This window comes from Hypanus sabinus, chromosome 10 (genome assembly GCF_030144855.1).
Source record: "Hypanus sabinus isolate sHypSab1 chromosome 10, sHypSab1.hap1, whole genome shotgun sequence".
Lineage (NCBI taxonomy): Eukaryota > Metazoa > Chordata > Chondrichthyes > Myliobatiformes > Dasyatidae > Hypanus > Hypanus sabinus.
The window spans coordinates 102429861-102446825 of NC_082715.1; the positions used below are offsets into that span (position 1 = coordinate 102429861).

At 42.5% G+C, this 16965-nt stretch overlaps 2 protein-coding genes across 10 annotated transcripts in view; one reads left to right on the plus strand and one right to left on the minus strand.

Annotated features, from left to right (window-relative positions):
• The window catches only part of LOC132400909 (uncharacterized), a 31806-nt gene extending 15653 nt beyond the window's left edge, over positions 1–16153 (plus strand). The window contains exons 1-4 of one of the 4 annotated variants that reach the window (XM_059982437.1): positions 1275–4669; positions 7495–7582; positions 10360–10501; positions 11371–16153. In XM_059982437.1, the coding sequence (XP_059838420.1) occupies positions 13551–14852 (1302 nt within the window). In that variant the 5' untranslated portion in view covers positions 1275–4669; positions 7495–7582; positions 10360–10501; positions 11371–13550 and the 3' untranslated portion in view covers positions 14853–16153. Of the gene's footprint in view, positions 1–1274; positions 7583–10359; positions 10502–11370 lie in introns of those variants that run through there. The other 3 variants (XM_059982438.1, XM_059982439.1, XM_059982436.1) reach the window with 3 other exon arrangements.
• The window catches only part of eya4 (EYA transcriptional coactivator and phosphatase 4), a 419225-nt gene that overhangs the window by 8091 nt on the left and 394169 nt on the right, over positions 1–16965 (minus strand). The gene's annotated exons all lie outside the window — the stretch shown is intronic.

Genomic DNA, 16965 nt, shown 5'->3' on the forward strand with positions numbered 1-16965 from the left:
ACATTTACAACTTTATGAATGAAGTATATTTTTTGGAAAGAAATCTTAGTTTTAGATAACCTGGTCTGTGGACTTTGAAAGACGCCTAAGCAGTCTGCAGTGAGTTAGCTGCCCAGTTAGAATGCCCTGGAGCCAACAAAATACAACTTCCAATAGAGATGGAAGTGACAAAATAGCAGAGTGTTGTACTGAGAAATGAAGGTTGCAGATTCCTCCTCTGAGCTCTAACTTATGTTGATAAAGGCAGAAATGAACACTGATTTGTGATTTCATAAGGTATCTGCAAGTCCAATGGGGAGAAATATCATTTGGTTTGGGGAATATTTGATGAAAAGATTGATGGGTTGAATGGCCTACTTCTGCTCCTGTATCTTATAGTCCTAAAAGAGAATATCCCAGGGAAATTCAAGGTTCACAAAATCAGAGAGAGATACAGCACGGGAACTAGCCCTTCAGCCCACTAAGTCCATACCTAATATTAAACACCCATTTTCGCTAATCCTACATTAATCCTAACTTTAAATTCTCCTCACATTTTTATCAACTCTTTCCAGATTCTACCACTTGCCCACACACTAGGGGCAATCTGGAGTGTCTAATTAACATATAGGTCATGGGTTAAGGGTGAAAGCTGAAAAGTTTAAGGGGAACATGAGGGGAAATTTCTTCACTCAGAGGGTCATAAGAGTGTGGAATGAGCTGCCCTCACAAACGGTGTATGTGAACTTGATTTCAACGTTTAAGAGAAATTTGGATAGGTACATGGATGGCAATGGTCTCGGTGCAGATCAATGGGAGTAGGCAGTTGAAATGGTTTTGGCATGGAATAGATGTGCTGTACTTCTCAAAAACCCTATAACAATCAGCCTAACTTTGGGATTTGGGAGGAAATTGGAGCAGCTGTTGGAAATGAACATGGTTGCAGGGAATGGGCAAACTCCATATGCACAGCATCACAGTCAGGATTAAATACAGGTCTCCGGCATGCTAGGCTGTGACTTTACCAGCTATACCATTGTGCGGCTCTGAGTAAGTTTAGTGTTTATCATCCTTCATAACCAGAAAACATATGCTAAAGAAGAAACATACTAGAATATGGGTGATCCTAGAACCAGGTCATGGTTTTATCAAAAAGGGGTTGGAGATGAGCAATTTCTATCAGAAGCCTGTAAATCAGTGGAATTTTCTATCCCAAGTCTACAACGGCAGATTCAATGAATATATTCTAGCCTTAGCCATATAGATTGCTGTACCACAGTGGGATTCCTGGGATATGGGAAAAAGGCAGGAGAGTGGAGTTGAGGTCAGAATCATATCAAACATGATTTTGTTGAATGGCAGAGCAGATTTGAGGTGATGAATGTTCTACTCCTCTTCCTATTTCATATGCCTTAGTCCAAGTAAAAAATACCCAAGTTCAAAATATCTAGATGTCAGAATGTGATGTGAAGTTATCTTTGAATAATCATCCAATATTCACTCCCTAACATGCCAAAGTCTTTCCCCATTTGCAAGTCACAGAACTGTGATGGAACACTTTCCCTTTGCCTGGATGAGTGCAGATCAAGGTGTTCAACATAATCTAGGACAAAGCAGCCCACTTGATTCACCCGAAAAAATTTATTTTCTCCACTGACAATACTTAGTGGCTGCAGTACGTGCCATCAACAAATGTAGAACATTTATAGACAATAGACAATAGGTGCAGAAGTAGACCATTTGGTCCTTCGAGCCTGCACCGCCATTCTGAGATCATGGCTGATCATCAACTATCAATACCCTGTTCCTGTCTTGTCTCCATATCCCTTGATTCCCCTATCCATATCTATCTAGCTACTTCTTGAAAGCATCCAGAGAATTGGCCTCCACTGCCTTCGGAGGCAGTGTATTCCAGACCCCCACAACTCTCTGGGAGAGGAAGTTTTTCCTTAACTCTGTCCTAAATGACCTACCCCTTATTCTCAAACCATGCCGTCTGGTACTGGACTCTCCCAGCATCTGGAACATATTTCCTGCCTCTATCTTGTCCAATCTCTTAATAATCTTATATGTTGCAATCAGATCCCCTCTCAATCTCCTTAATTCCAGTGTGTACAAGCCCAGTCTCTCTAACCTCTCTGCGTAAGACTGTCCGGTCATCCCAGGAATTAACCTTGTGAATCTACGCTGCACTTCCTCTACAGCCAGGATGTCCTTCCTTAACCCTGGAGACCAAATACTCCAGGTGTGGTCTTACCAGGGCCCTGTACAAATGCAAAAGGATTTCCTTGCTCTTGTACTCAATTCCCTTTGTAACAAAGGCCAACATTCCATTAGCCTTCTTCACTGTTTGCTGCACTTGCTCATTCACCTTCAGTGACTGATGAACAAGGACTCCTAGATCTCTTTGTATTTCTCCCCTTACCTAACTCTACTCCATTCAGATAATAATCTGCCTTCCTGTTCTTACTCCCAAAGTGGATAACCTCACACTTATTCACATTAAACGTCATCTGCCAAGTATCTGCCCACTCACTCAGCCTATCCAAGTCACCCTGAATTCTCCTAACATCCTCATCACATGTCACACTGCCACCCAGCTTAGTATCATCAGGAAACTTGCTGATGTTATTCTAAATGCCTTCATCTAAATCATTGATGTAAATCGTAAACAGCTGTGGTCCCAATACCGAGCACTGTGGCACCACACTAGTCACCACCTGCCATTCCGAGAAACACCCATTCACTGTTACCCTTTGCTTTCTATCTGCCAACCAGTTTTCCATCCATGTCAATATCTTCCCCCCAATGTCATGAGCTCTGATTTTACCCACCAATCTCCTATGTGGGACCTTATCAAATGCCTTCTTAAAATCGAGGTACACTACATCCACTGGATCCCCCCCATCTAACTTCCTGGTTACATCCTTGAAAAACTCCAATAGTTTAGTCAAGCATGATTTTCCCTTGGTAAATCCACGCTGGCTCAGCCCAATCATATCACTGCTATCTAGATATGCCACTATTTCATCTTTAATAATGGACTCTAGCATCTTTCCCACTACTGATGTTAGGCTGACAGGACAATAGTTCTCTGTTTTCTCCCTCCCTCCTTTCTTGAAAAGTGGGATAACATTAGCCATTCTCCAATCCTCAGGAACTGATCCTGAATCTAAGGAACATTGGAAAATGATTACCAATGCATCCGCAATTTCCAGGGCCACCTCCGTTAGTACCCTAGGATGCAGACCACCTGGACCTGGGGATTTGTCAGCCTTCAGTCCCATCAGTCTACTCATCACCGTTTCCTTCCTAATGTCAATCTGTTTCATTTCCTCTGTCACCCTATGTCCTTGGCCCATCCATACATTTGGGAGATTGCTTGTGTCTTCCCTAGTGAAGACAGATCTAAAGTACTTATTAAATTCTTCTGCCATTTCTCTGTTTCCCATAACAATTTCACCCAATTCATTCTTCAAGGGCCCAACATTGTTCTTAACTATCTTCTTTCTCTTCACATACCTAAAAAAGCTTTTGCTATCCTCCTTAGGATACTCTTACTCTTAGAGTGCCTTCTAACTCTGTATCTTCCTGTATCAGTATGGAAAAAAGGTTCAGGTCCATGTGCTGAAACTGGAGAGGGTTCAAAGGAGGTTCACGAAAATGATTCCAGGATTGAATGACATGTCATATGAAGAGTGTTTGATGGCTCTGAGCCCTTATTCACTAGAATTCAGAAGAATGATGGGTGCCCTCATTGAAACCTACTGAATGGTGAAAGGCCTTGATAAAGTGGAAGTGGAGAAGATGTTTCCAATGGTGGAAGAGTCCAAGACCAAAGGACACAGCCTCAGAATAGAGGGGTGTCCTTTTAGAATGGAGATGAGGAAGAATTTCTTTAGCCAGAGAGTGGTGAATCTGTAGAATTCTTTGCCACAGGCAGCTGTGGAGGTCAGGTCTTTATGTATATTTAAGGCAGAGGTTGACAGATTCTTGATTGGTCAAGGCATGAAGGGATACAGAAGAAGGCAGGAGATTGGGACTAAGAGGAAAATTGGATCAGCCATGATGAAATGGCAGAGCAGACACGATGGGCCAAAAGACCTAATTCTGCTCCTATATCTTATGGTTTTAGGGAATACCATCACCAGTACGTTTCCCTTTGCCACACACTACCCTAATTTGGAAATATATTCTCATTCCTTCATCATTGTTGAGTTAAAATCCTAGAACACACTCACCAACAGCACAGTGGGAGTACTTTCATCAGAAGGAATGCAGTGATTTCAGAAGGTGGAACAATTTCCTCAAGGGCATTTAAATATAGACAAAACCTGCTGGATTTAGCACTACTGCCAAAATCCCAAAAATAAGTAAATATCAATTAAGGATTATAAGTTTAACAACAATAGCTAGTCCCCTATATATTGTATCCTGAAGAGTCTTCTGTTCTCATTGCCCACACCCTCAGATTTGGTCGAACAGCAGAACTTGAAAGGTGGCTGCCAAAAGGTAAGGAAAAATAGTTCTGATGAAAGGTTATCTACATGATACATCAACTTTGTTTCTTCCTCCACAGAAGCTGCCTTCATTTTTTTGTTTTTATTTTGAATATCTAGAATCATCAGTTTTAGGATTTCTGGCTCTGTTCCCATCTCCAGCGCAACACTGCAGATCAATGCTTCTGGATGTAAGTGCCGCCCTGAACCACATCTCCAGCCGACCGGCCTCACTTTCTAAATGCCTAGCTTTTGCCTAACAGGGCCATCTTTCTTCCTCCAGCAACTGAGGTCCTTTGGAGTATGCAGGCCTCTCCTTCACATGTTCTTTAGGCATCCATTAGTCTCGTGAGACCATGGATTTGCGCCTTGGGAGGTTTCCAGGGCGCAGGCCTGGACAGGGTTGTATGGGAGACCGGTAGCTGCCCAAGCTGCAAGCCTTCCCCTCTCCACACCACCGATGTTGTCCAAAGGAAGGGCACTAGGACCCAAGCAGCTTGACACTGGTGTCGTTGCAGAGAAATGTGTTGTTAAGTGCCTTGCTCAAGGACACAATGTAATGCCTCAGCTGAGGCTCCAACCAGTGATCTTCAGGCCTGATGACCATCACTAGACCTGATGCCTTATCCACGAGGCCACGCGCCAACACGTCACATGTTCCACCAGTCTGTCAATACCAATACAATCCTCTATTTGGTTGTGTGTTGGGGCTCAATAAACTGATTAGAAAGGCTGGCTCTGTTATAGGAGTCAAAATGGACACATTGGAGGTTGTGGTAGAACAATGGACCCTATGGAAAATCATGTCAATTCTGGACAATGTTTCTCACTCTCTGTATGACACATTGGCTGAACAGGGGTAATATTAGTAACAGACTAAGACAATAGTGCTGCTCCAAAGAACGTTATACGAGGCCATTCTTATCCTCAGTCATTAGGCTCTATAACGAGTTAACCTATAAATGGGGAAGTAATGACCCCCTCCTGTTATTCTGTTTGAGGTAACTTATTCTTTACTGTTTCTTACTTCTAAGATATGTAGATCTGTGCACCTGTAATGCTACTGTGACACTGTTATTCCTTTGTGATCAATAAATTATCTATCTGAATATCCCGTCCTCTTTCAACCTGATTAGCACCTTCAGCTTGCTGAATAGTGAGCCAATGAGGCTAACACATGTACTCCTGCCAATATCCATACTTAAATCACATTTTGGTTACTATCTAATATTTAGGCCAATGTAGCAATTGCTTTGTGTAAAATAAGCATTTATTCTTTTTCTATTAAAAGTTTCATCCTCTGAGAAAATTAATATCTGCACTTGCCACAAATATATGATACTCTAACCAGCATCTAAATTCATAATAGAAACACTGAGTCCATTGTAAACAATGTTAAAGTATTTAGTTGAGCGTATTGTAAAGCCTGCTATATCTTTTATAGCTCTTATTAAAATTTGCAGCAAATGTTTCTGAATCCTGACTGATTTTATGGGGGACGTTCATTGCAAATGCTAGAGAAGATGCAAAAGCTTATTAATTTCCTCTTAGCTGTAGTAGCTTATTTTTGTCAATCAGAGTTTGGGATGATGTGGACGCAGGAGTGGAAATGAAAACTGAACGGAGCTGAGTTCAGATGAGAGAATGTGGGCAGCGAGATGGTCCCTACAGTCCAACTCCTGACAGTACACTGAAACTTTAAGCCAGAATATCCCAGACTGCAGTGAGTCCAGAGTCTAACTGGGACACACCGTCACAAGATTTACCTCCAAAGCTTAATTGAACTATAACTTCACATTATTATTTATTTAAAAATGTATTTTTTTACCTTGTACCTGATGACACTTCTCCCAAAGTTACATATTATGATGCCTTCTGCTCCAGTAGGTCTGTTAGCTCTATAACTGGTTTTTCAGGACACAGACACTAATGGTTTATTATGACTCATTGTCTGATTTTTCTGATGTGATGAAGTGCTAAAAATGCTGCTAACAATTGTCTTAAAAGTTCTTGTCTTATGCGGACTGTTGTGGACACAAAGTTATTGAAGGTTATCAAATGTGGGCACACATCTTGGACTATTTTTACTGTGCCCATAGTCTGTTTTTAATCAATTATGCTATTGTTTGCACTGTTGTAACTATATGCTGTAATTATGTGGTTTTGTGCAGATCTTGTAGCTTTAGTTTTTGGTCTTGTTTTTGGAGCTCCTTTCCGGGAAACGTGCTAAGATGGTAGTGCGATATTAATACGCAGCAGCCTCTCCGGACTCTGGATTGGGGATTGCCAAACGTTATGTGGATTTTCTAGTGTAGTCTGTTTTGTCATATGCTTTTGTGATAGCATTCTGGGGGAACGTTGACTCATTTTTTAACTGCATTGCATTTGTGGTTTCTAAAATGACAATAAACTGAAACTGAGTCTGAATCTGAAATTAAGGACACAAATAATTCCACGTTTGATTATTTTTCTCTCCCTTTGGCTTCCTCCAAGGATACTCATTTTTGATCAGACTCTCAAAATGGTTCCATGTTACTGCTTAATTAACTTCCAACAGAAGTTCCTCTCCTGAACAATTATTCACTGGTAATCATTCAGGAAAGAACAGAAGATTTTTTTTGCAGATCAGTAAAGTTTTGATCCTACAGGCTGTTGCTTTTCAACATTAATGCTACAGGAGCGCTCAGATCCCTTAGCATTACACTCCCAGTTGGCTGATTCATAATCTTGTGTCTGTCAGAGCTCAGACAGCTCAATGAGAGGGGACTTCAGACTATCAATAGGCTTAATGCAGGGAACAATTATTTAGTCTCTTTTGGATCATTAATTTTGTTTCACCTTCCGTAGGAAACCACAATATGTACTGTATATTGTAATTTCTGATTTCATTCCTACTGACATGGGATGGAGTTTTCTTAAATGGAAATAATGCAAATCTTCATGGAAAAAAAACAATGCAAACTGGATGAAGTAGTTTAAAACAATGGCCTTAAACTGTACTTTGCTCCCATTTCAGAAAGCAGACGTAAGCCAACAGCTATGTGAAGACAGGAGTTTCTGCATATTGGTCCCCTAAGGAATAATGGTGATGACTAATGAGTTCAGTGAGTGGAAAAACAGTTACAGTTTTTAGCTTTGATATTAAATAATGTCCCTTGCTTTCTCTATAGCATTGGTATGTCTCTAAAGACACACACATTTCTACAGATGTACCATGGAGAGCATTCTAACTGGTTGTATCACTGTCTGGTATGGAGGGGCCCCAACACCGGATCGGTAAAAGTTGCAGGAAGTTGTAAACTCCGCCAGCTCCATCACAGGTGGTAGCTCCCCTTGCATCCAGGACACCTACAAAAGGTGATGCCTCAAGAAGGTGGCATCCATCAAGGACCCTCATCTCCCAGGACATGCCTCTTCTCATTGGTCATCGCTACCATCAAGGGGGAGGTATAGGAGGCTGAAGATGCACACTCAACATTTCAGTAACAGTTTCTTCCCCTCTGCCATCAAACAATGAACCAATGATCACTACTTTAGTTTTTTTTCTGTTTTTACACTACTTATTTAATGTTTTTTTATATATACTACTTACTGTAATCTATAGTTTTTATTATCATGCATTGCAATGTACTGTAGCCACAAAACAACAAACTTCACGACATATGCCAGTGATATTAAACCTGATTCTGATTCTGATGCTATGGCTGATTTTAAACTCTAAAGATATTCTGCAGTGCATTTACATCATTTGCTGTATTTTGGACAGCAAATTGACAGTGAAACACTGCATTATACTTTAGTTTAAATTCCTTCTGTGAGGCTTGCTTTAATGAATTAACGAACACATTAATTGCACCCATGATAAGACTTACTTCAAGATCAATTGTGAATTAATTTTCACAAAATCCAATAATTAGTGGGATGGTATCAGAAAAAATATGACTGCAAAAGGTGCTATGTTGATGAGGAGGCAAACTGGCAGATCTACATATTCTGACTCCTAATCATTACAATAGATTTGACTTTTAACGTTCATTACATTAATTTAGAAAGATTCCTACGAGTAAAGTAATTCCTGCAGCATGGGCAATAACTATCATTTCACATTGTGCTTGCTCACATTCTAAGAAAGCTTAAAGATTCCAAAATTTTAAAATTTCTACTCTTGTAGTATTTTTGATGAACCAGCCAATCTTAGAGTGGATCTATTGTTGTATAATAACAAGATTCAAAATACAAATTTATTTTTCACATGTATATTGAAACATTCCAGTGAAATGTGTCATTTGCACAGGATGTGCTGGGGCAGCCCACAATTGTTGCCACGCATTCCAGCACCAACATAGCATAACAATCAGCTTTACCTGTAGAATTCAAACTTTTTCCAACTGCTTATACTTTTGAATCACAGAAAGATAAGCTCCTACACCATTATTACTGTGTTTTATTCCTTATTCCCGATTTCCAGCAGCAAATGTATAGATTCAGGAAATGACATTAAACAATCTTGAATCAAACTGTTATCAGCCGCTTCTGTAATGCTACCAAAATACTCTTGTCCTTGTTGATGTACTTCCACTGACAAGGAGATGATTATTTAGCAGTGAAATAATGAATTAGTATGACACAAATATGTTTTATTTCCTGCTGATGCCTAGCATATCCAACACAATGTAGACTTCACAATTTTGGAATTCTTTGGCATTAACTCCAAGAACTGTATAATCTGATCATACTACAGTTCTGTTTCTCTCCTTACATTTTCCATTTCTCTTCACCCACACTGTTTAAAAGATTGGCAGCAGGAGTGCAATTTATAAATCAAAGTTCCATTCTCTTTTTAGTTCTGTATTTCTTTCAAAAGGTCCAGGGAATAATTGGTGGGACATATTTTTTGATTTATCTGTAGACTTCAGAAAATACAGCTCTTCTTAAATGAAACAAAGGAATACAACTTCTGCCAGGGTTCCATCATCTAAAACATGTTTTTTCTACAAATTAAAACATACATAAAATAGTAGACATCTAAAAAGACAGATGTTCACCTGGGTTTGCTTTCAGACCTAAGTAAAATCTACATCTAAGCTACAATTTTGAGGTCAAATGCTGAGGCCATATTTGGCCCCCAACCTCATGCACAATATAAAATAGGTGCTACATGAGGGGTGATTGGTAAGTTTGTGGCCTAAGGTAGGAGATGAGTTAGACTGCTCTTGTTACATGCATGTGCAGTTCAACTCTTTGAGTGATTATGCAGAAAATTTTGAAGTTAATAACTCATTGGGGTGATTGATAAGTTCGTGGCCCAAGGTAGAAGGAGATGAGTTATTAACTCCAAACATTCTGCATAATCACTCAAGAGAGTTGACCTGCATGTGCATGTAACGAGAGCTGTATAACTCATCTCCTTTTACCTTGGTGGTGGCATCCGTCGGTCTTGAGAGACCATGGATCTGTGCCTGGAGTTTCCAAGGCGCAGGCCTGGGCAGGGTTGTATGGGAGACCGGCAGTTGCCCAAGCTGCAGGCCTTCCCCTCTCCACGCCATCGATGTTGTCCAAGGGAAGGGCACTAGGACCCATGCAGCTTGGCACCGGTGACGTCGCAGAGCAATGTGTTGTTAAGTGCCTTGCTCAAGGACACAAACACGCTGTCTCAGCTGAGGCTCGAACCAGTGACCTTCAGGTTACTAGTCTGATGCCTTGCCCACTAGGCCACGCGCATTAGGCCACAAACGTATCAATCACCCATGCTGTGGACACTTTCTGGAGGTCCAAGATCTGCATGCTCCACGACCACTGGACTAAGTGTGTAAATGCAGGAGGGGACTATGTTGAAAAATAAATGTGCTAGGTTTTCTAACATTGACTCCTTCTACCTTAGGCCACAAACCTATCAATCACCCCTCGTATTGGACTATAATGAAGAAATATCCACAATACTAAATAGGTGCTATATTGTTCTATAATGGAATGTTGAACAGCTCAGTAAGTGGCCAAGGAATGGCAAATAGACTTTAATTCAGGTAAGTGTGTGGTACTGCATTTTGGAAAGTTAATTCAAGGAAGGGCTTCTGCAGTGAATGTTAGGGCCTTGGGGAGTGTTGTAGAACAGAGGCACCTTGGACTTCAGGAGTACTTTTAGTCCCACCGAAAGTGGAGTCACAGGTAGACAGGATGGTGAAGAAGAATTTTGGCACACTGTCCTTCATCAGTCAGGACACTGATGATCCACAAACCTTATTGTCTGGGTAGGCCCATTGTCTCTGCCTGCTCCTGCCCCACTGAACTCATCTCCTCATTCCACACTTCCATTCTATCCCCCTTGGTTCAGTCCCTTCCCATCTACATCCACGACACTTCTCAGGCTCTTGATGCCTCCTCTAACTTTCAATTCCCTGGCCCTAACCACCTCATCTTCACCATGAATGTACTGACCCTATACATTTCTATTCCCCCATCAGGAAGGCATGAAAGCTCTCCACTTCTTTCTCAATAAAAGAACCTACCAGTTCCCCTCCACCACTAACCTCCTCCGATTGGCAGTACTGGTTCACACCCTCAACAATTTTTCCTTTGGTTCCTCCCATTTTCTCTAGGCTTGGAGGGTTAGCCATGGGCACCTGCATGGGTCTCAACTGGCCTGCTTTTTGTTAGCTATTGTCGGTAGAGCAGTCTGTAGGAATTATGTATCTATTTGCTGTCTGCCTGTATTGTATTTTGTGTTGCGCGTTGCGGTAATTTGACATCTGGGTTTGTGTGTGGTAGAATGAGTACAGTCATGTATTCACCTTTTGTGCCGTTAGCTTAGTTAGAGATAGACTGAGCAGGGGATGGATTTATTTTGTTGATCGCTAATTCTGTTATCACTTGTTCTGCTTTGTTACGTCCGTAGCCCCCTCCTTTGTGAGGATCACAAGATCACTGTTGGGTTGGATCAAGGGGCCCAGGAAATGGGAGAAGAGACATGCAGACTGTCTCGTTTCCCCAGCGATGTAAAGCTATGGGACATGGCCATTGTCTCTTGGAGACAAATTTGTGGATTGAGATACTATGCTACGTGAATGCCCTCAGGCAAAGTGGGCTGGTTGAGGGAGAGATTGCATCACCCCCAACCTGATTGACATCTACGACCCTGCGAGTCAGGATAAAAGAGGGTCTGTAGGAACAGCCCCTCAGACACAACAGAAGAAACATTAAGTGACCACGTAACAGGAAGTTGTCTGAAGGAGGCCACGTGCGTTCGATTCCGTTGCTGGAACTGGTGGCTGGAACCACGGAAAACGGCTTTTAGCTAACAACGTGGAAAACCCACTCCCCTGACTCAACGGATTGGCATCCTAGAACACCTGGGCAAGTTTTAAACTGCTGCTCTCTTAAACCCAAAACGCTGCAGCGTGAACGACCTAATAGTGACTGTTATATTTCCATCGGACAATACACTATCCCCTAGACAATGATAGAGCTATTTCTTATTGGTTATTATTATACCCGCGCTTTAGATTTAGTATTGACGACGTATATTATCTGTATGTTTGCATTAATCTTATTTTTGTGCCCTTGATCAATAAATACTTTTAAAAATAGTACCATCAGACTTCAACGGACCTCTCTATCTTTGCTGGTAAGTGATCCAGTTACGGGATTTTGTAACAAAATTGGGGTTCTCGTCGCAGGATTTGACACCAAATTGGGAGGCCAGTGAATCGGGCTTGTAAGTCCACACTTGGATCTGGTTACGCGGGTAGCCAGAGGGGAAACCAGCCAAGATGGATGTGGGTGAATTTATAGAAAACCCGACTCTGGAGGCGCTAAAGGCGGCCACCAAATCAGACTTAATAAGTTTGGCGAAGGAGTTAAACCTCGTAGGGGTAAGGTTGTCAATGAAAAAGCAGGAGGTGCGATGGGCAATAACCCAGTATTATATTGGGAAGAATGTACAGATGAGGTATTGGAAAATATCCCTGAAGAGGTACCAGCTAGTGGGACGACTCAGTTAGAGTTGGAGAAATTAAAGTTGGAACATGCATTTCAGTTAAAGCAGCTGGAGGCAGCCGAGAGAGAGAGAGAGCAAGAGAGGGAAAGGGCCAAGAGAGAGAAAGAGAGGGAGCATGCGCTCCAGCTGAAGGAGTTAGACGAGAAACGAGAGCATGAAATGAGGTTAAAACAGCTGGAAGCAGCCGAGAAAGAGAAACAGAGGAAACATGACTTGGAGATGGAGAAGTTATGGCAGGAGCCACGAGTTCCAGGGTCAGACCGAGAGGAGCGGTTCAATGTTAGTCGAGAGTTGAGGCTAGTACCTCCGTTCGAGGAGACGGATGTTGATAGTTATTTCTTGCTTTTTGAAAAGGTGGCGCTGTTACAGAGTGTGTTAAAGGGGAAGGCACAGCAGGCATATACGGCGTTGGCCATGGAGGAGGGAGAGGAGGAGAGTTATGACAAAGTAAAGGTGGCCATTCTCCGGAGTTATGAGCTAGTACCTGAGGCGTACAGACAAAAGTTTAGAAATTTAAAGAAAGGGTGGAATCAGACATATACTGAGTTTGCCTATGAGAAGGGGGTGCTCTTGGACCGGTGGTGCACTGCAGAGAGAGTGGAAGAGGATTATGGGCGTCTCAGGGAGTTAATTCTGATTGAGGAATTTAAAGGTTGTGTTTTGAAGGATATCCGGACGTATTTGAATGAGAAGCCGCATAAGTCCATCTCGGAATTTGCTAGGTTAGCAGATGAATATGCCCTAACCCACAAGACAAAGTCTTCCTCGAATAAAAGTTCCCAGAGAGACCGTGGGAACGATCGAGAAAGTCCGCCGGCTGAGGCAGAGGTCCCGCCGGGAGCTAGTGGTAAGGTTGAGGGGAAAAGGCCAGACGGCCAGAGATTTCCGGGCTTGACCTGTTTTAATTGTGGAGGGGGGGGGGGCATATTGCATCTCGGTGTTTTGCTCTGCGGAAAGAGACAGGAAAAGGGAAAGCAGCAGTCCCTATCGGATGTGCCGTGGTAATCAGTAAATCGACAAGAGAGCCCTGGGTAGACAGAGTACGCGAAGGGTCTGAGACTTGTCTGTCACACGGAACCATGTCTGTGAGGGAGGGAGACACACCAGTTCCTGTACAGATCTGGAGAGACACGGGGGCTGAGCTGTCGTTGATCAGCAGTAAGGTACTAGAGTTTGGTCACCAGATGAGAATGGTAGCTGTGAAGGGAATAAGTAAAGGGACAGAAATGGTGCCCTTACATAAGGTCATTATGGATTGCGAGCTGGTAGCTGGACCAGTTGAAATAGGGGTGCGATCAGAATTCCCGAGAACTGACGCGGACGTCCTTCTCGGTAACGATTTAGCAGGTGGTAAGGTTTGGGCAGCCATGATGCCGACACGCCGGCCGGTGACTTTTGTGGCCCCGCCCCTAGATTCCAAGATCTATCCCGCATGTGCGGTCACTCGCAGCATGTCGAGAAAGGCAGCTGTGAACGAGAGCAGTTTAAATCCAACCAGTTTCAATTTGGCTGAGATGTTTCTACCGACCCTGTACCACGAGGGTTTAGAGGGTGGTAAAACAAAGAGTAGTAAAGAGAAAGAGGGCAAGGAAGCGGAGGTAGATCTGCCCTTAGCGAGGAGAAAGGTCCTAGAGGCAGGAAATAAAGATGAGGAACCGATAGAATGGTTAAGAGGTCCAGAGTTGGACAGGGATGATCTGTCTGGTTTGGCAGAACTGTTTGAAGAAGCTGAAAATTCTAAAGGTGTTCCCAATAATGAAATGAGAGCAGTCCTAGATGAAAAGGGTGCCCTTGCCTTGAAGAAGTCTGCTGGGTTGGCAGATGAGGTTGTTTCAGCCCGCGGGGTTGAGTTTACTCCGGAAGGGAGTTGCCCAGAGAGTACCTGGGAGGATCGGGGGAACTTAGAATTTGAAAAGGGTACGGGTATTGAAAGCTGGGAAGAGGCCAATGTCCCGTTTGAGTGTGTCCAAAATGGGGTTGCATGTGGTACTGAACCTAGTAATGGAGCTCAGAAAAAGTCTGAGGTATTTGATTCAGTGGAACGAGACGGCCGTCCTCATGGGTCAGATAGACTTGGTTCAGTGAAGAAAGGGTTAACCTTGGTAATAGTGGGAAGTGAGAGTTCCCAGGTTGTTGTGCTCGAAGGTGTGTTCAAAGTTAATGCGGAGTTCAAAAATGGGGAGATAAATATTATTATTGAAGGAAACGGGAAATCTGTAGTTCCCAAATCGGATGAAGAAATTTTAAACCCTGCAGATCGCTTACAGATTAAGCCAGGAGATGATGGGGGCCCCCCACGCTATTGTTATTCCAGAGTGTGGTGTGAAAAGGCAGAATTTGAAATGCTGCTTGAGCAAAGAGGTCAAACTGAAAACACATAGCCTGAAGGGTCCTGACGAGAGGGCTAGCCACCTGTGTAAAATTAAAGAGTTGGATGGAAATTCAGAAGATGGTCTAAGTTTGGGACACGGTGTTGATAAAATAATTCCTATGGAAAAGGCGGGTGAGGGTTTATCTCGCCACATTACCCAAGTTCCCCATGTGGGAACTCCCTGGAAAAGAGGCAACGGTTAAGGGGTACACCATTTTTAAATAGCAAAGCCGGTTGTACGAGATTTCAACAAAGCCTGTGAATAATAAAGACAACCCCCTTGGAAGCCTGCCTGTTCAGTTTGAAAACGACCGAAAGACTAGTATTTACATAAACTTTTGTAGATGCACATCAGCTAAGATCACACCTCCTTAGTTTTGCTGCTGAAGGAAAAAATAAAATAGGTGGTAATTAAATTGAAGTCTGATGCTACAAGACTTTAGTATGGTACAAGATGTTAAGATATTAAAGAATGTGACACTGTAATCGTTAACTGTTTAGATACTGAATTGAATGTATAACTGTATTACTCTGTAGAAAAAAAAAACTTTGGTGTTGTGTTAGATTCTAACACCCTGTAAGACTCTGTATTACTTTGTTTTTTTCCGATGGTAAAAAACATGCTGAAGAAAGGGGGTGTTACGTCCGTAGCCCCCTCCTTTGTGAGAATCGCAAGATCACTGTTGGGTTGGATCAAGGGGCCCAGGAAATGGGAGAAGAGACATGCAGACTGTCTCATTTCCCCAGCGATGTAAAGCTATGGGACATGGCCATTGTCTCTTGGAGACAAATTTGTGGATTGAGATACTATGCTACGTGAATGCCATCAGGCAAAGTGGGCTGGTTGAGGGAGAGATTGCATCATCCCAACCTGATTGACATCTACAACCCTGTGAGTCAGGATAAAAGAGGGTCTGTAGGAACAGCCCCTCAAACGCACCAGAAGAAACATTAAGTGACCATGTAACAGCAGGAAGTCGTCTGAAGGAGGCCATGTGCGTTCATTTCTGTTGCTGGAACTGGTGGCTGGAACCACGGAAAACGGCTTTTAGCTAACAACGGGGAAACCCACTCCCCTGACTCAACGGATTGGCATCCTAGAAGACCTGGGCAAGTTTTAAACCGCCGCTCTCTTAAACCCAAAACGCTGCAGCGTGAACGAACTGACAGTAACTGTTATAATTCCATCGGACAATACACTATCCCCTAGACAATGATAGAGCTATTTCTTATTGGTTATTATTATACCCGCGCTTTAGATTTAGTATTGACGATGTATATTATCTGTATGTTTGCATTAATCTTATTTTTGTGCCCTTGATCAATAAATACTTTTAAAAATAGTACCATCAGACTTCAACGGACCTCTCTATCTTTGCTGGTAAGTGATCCAGTTACGGGATTTCGTAACAGCTTATATTGCTAATTCTGCAAACTTCATTAATATCACTAATTTCCCTATTGCTTTTTTTGATCGTTTGTCTTTGCTGGTTTCATAATCAGGGATAGAATGTACTTCTTTTCGACTTGGAACTCAGTTATGGGGAAGCCCATCGTACTGTGTCAATTCCCTTACTCAGCCTCTCGGTGCTATTGGCTGTTTTACAAGTAGCCATTACATTTTGTCAACAAAAATAATTATACCAAACGAACACCAGTTCACGGCAAAGAATTGCTTTGGACCTGTTGGTGAAACTGGAATTGCAACTGAGAAGCTGGTCAGTCAGCAACAGGAGCAGCTTGCGGCAGGATTATCTGTGATCTTCTGTTGAGTTATGCTGTGCATTTGTGGTTCTAACACAGTTTTCAATGGTTGGCATTGCCTTTTCATTGGGGATTGGTGTCGTGTTTGCCTGAGGGTTTGTCGCTTTGTTTATTGGTGAACTGAAATATTGTCCTGGTTGCCGACATTTGAATTGAATGCTATTTGTTTGGTTTGGTTTAAGGGCAATAGATGCACGGACAGATTGTTTGTTGTCGACATTTATTGAACGGAATATTACCAGTGCATTTTGCGAATGTGCTGTGAGCCAACAAAGAGTTAACCGCAAGTTGCACAATAAGGAGAATGCAACCTGAGTGAATTGAAGCATGGAACTGACACCAGCAACCCTAACGTCGGG